Source organism: Mus pahari, chromosome 23 (genome assembly GCF_900095145.1).
Source record: "Mus pahari chromosome 23, PAHARI_EIJ_v1.1, whole genome shotgun sequence".
NCBI lineage: Eukaryota > Metazoa > Chordata > Mammalia > Rodentia > Muridae > Mus > Mus pahari.
In genome coordinates this window covers 10,862,086-10,863,998 of record NC_034612.1, presented here as the reverse complement: position 1 = coordinate 10,863,998, position 1,913 = coordinate 10,862,086, and the positions used below count along the sequence as shown (strand labels likewise).

General features: G+C 48.9%; 1 protein-coding gene across 1 annotated transcript in view; it reads left to right on the top strand.

The window, feature by feature from the left end:
- LOC110339088 (2'-5'-oligoadenylate synthase 1A-like) overlaps positions 1 to 1,913 on the top strand; it is a 6,935-nt gene continuing 5,022 nt past the window's right edge. Inside the window, 2 exon segments of the mRNA XM_021222571.1 lie at positions 1 to 183; positions 1,534 to 1,822. Coding sequence (XP_021078230.1) covers positions 1 to 183; positions 1,534 to 1,822 — 472 coding nt within the window.

Sequence of the window (1,913 nt, the reverse complement as noted above, 5' to 3'; positions counted from 1 at the left end):
ATGGAGCACGGACTCAGGAGCATCCCATCCTGGAACCTGGACAAGTTCATAGAGCATTACCTCCTTCCGGACACCATCTTTAGGGCTGATGTCAAATCAGCCATCAAAGTTGTGAGTGATTTCCTGAAGGAGAGATGCTTCCAAGGTGCTGCCCACCCAGTGAGGGTCTCCAAGGTGGTGAAGGTGAGCCCTCCTCAGCCTGAGCTGGCTGAATGGGGTGGGAGAGGACTCTCAGAAGCCAGACAGCCCTGATCCCTCCTTTCAATTCTGATCACAGCTGGTGATGGGTTCTTCTCCCCCCCCCCCCCAGGCCCCGCATCTGTATTGGAGAAGGAGCCTCAGCTACAGTTTATGTTCCCCACTCCCAGGCCATGCCCATTTCAGAGTCAGGGAATCTGAGGCCCAGGATGGCAAAGCATTGCTGGAGAGTGGTAGGTCGGTGTGGGGGCCGAGGGGATGGAAGGAATCCAACCTTTGAACTGCTGTGTGACTTAGGGTAACTCAACTACCTTCTCCATGTCCAGTGTGCCCAGTCCACGCCCCGGATGGCAAGGTCACATAGACTAAGTCAAACGTGACACGGAGGACAGACTAGGACTCGCCTGCTGTGTGACTGGACTGATGGACCCTCTCTAGGCTCCGTTCGCGTTTCATGACAATGCTACCTAACTCTAAGGCTCTATGAAGGATTCAGAAACAAAGTTGTTTTCTTTTCTTCCTTGTTATTTTTAGTTGATTGTATTTTCATATTTTTAGCTGTGAGTAGGGGCTATGTATGTGTTAATGGTCAGGGTTGAATTGTGGATGTCAGATTCCCTTAGAGCTGCAGTTACATAGGTGGCTCTGAGCCATCTATGTAACTACTTGGGTGCTGGGAACTAAACTGAGGTCATCCGCAGGAACAGCAGGCACTTTGAACTACTGACCCACCTCTCCATCCGTGGATGCGACAATTTGTAATGCCCTCTTCTCAACAGTGGCTGGTGCTCATGTGTGTTAGTGATGATGCTCAGCATTTTATTTAGGGAGGCTCTTCTCAGTACAAATTCTTCTTCTGAAAAATATTCATTTTCTAGATTTGATCACTTTTATTACTTTTCAGTTTCTCTATGATAGTATACGCTATTCCATAGTACAATGTGCTATAGTGTAACAATATTCATTGCTCATTTCCTTTAGACCCCTCCCCTCCCCCACTGCCATACATATACCCCCCTCTCGTTCACACACACACTGACATACACAAATATAGACTCCACAGATGAACACGGATGTTTGTTCTTCTGAGTCTGGCTTATCTTCTGTACCAGGAGGAGACTCAGAATCCTCTATTTTCCTACATAGATCCTGATGTCACTCTTCAGGGCTAACTAGTATTCCACTACACATGTGGCAGCTCTATCTATCTATCTATCTATCTATCTATCTATCCATCCACCCACCTATCACCCTTAGTGGTGGACTGTAGTTCGGCATCTGGACTGCCCAGCACGACTCTCCCTGTCCCTTCTCATTCTCCTCCTTGTCTTTCAGGGTGGCTCCTCAGGCAAAGGCACCACGCTCAGGGGCAAGTCAGACGCTGATCTGGTGGTGTTCTTTAACAATCTCACCAGCTATCAGGATCTGTTAAACAGACGGAGAGAGTTCATCAAGGAAATTAAGAAACAGCTGTACGAGGTTCAGCGTGAGAGACATTTTAGTGTCAACTTTGAGGTTCGGAGTTCATGGTGGCCCTTTGCCTGGGCTCTGAGCTTCAAGCTGAGTGCCCCCCATCTGCATCAGGAGGTGGAGTTTGATGTGCTGCCAGCCTTTGATGTCCTGGGTAAGCCAGCCTGCCAGAGAGCCTCAGCTCACCCTTCTGCATGCCTTCATCCTCCCTTCTAGATCCACCTCTGTGTGTGTGTGTGTGTGTG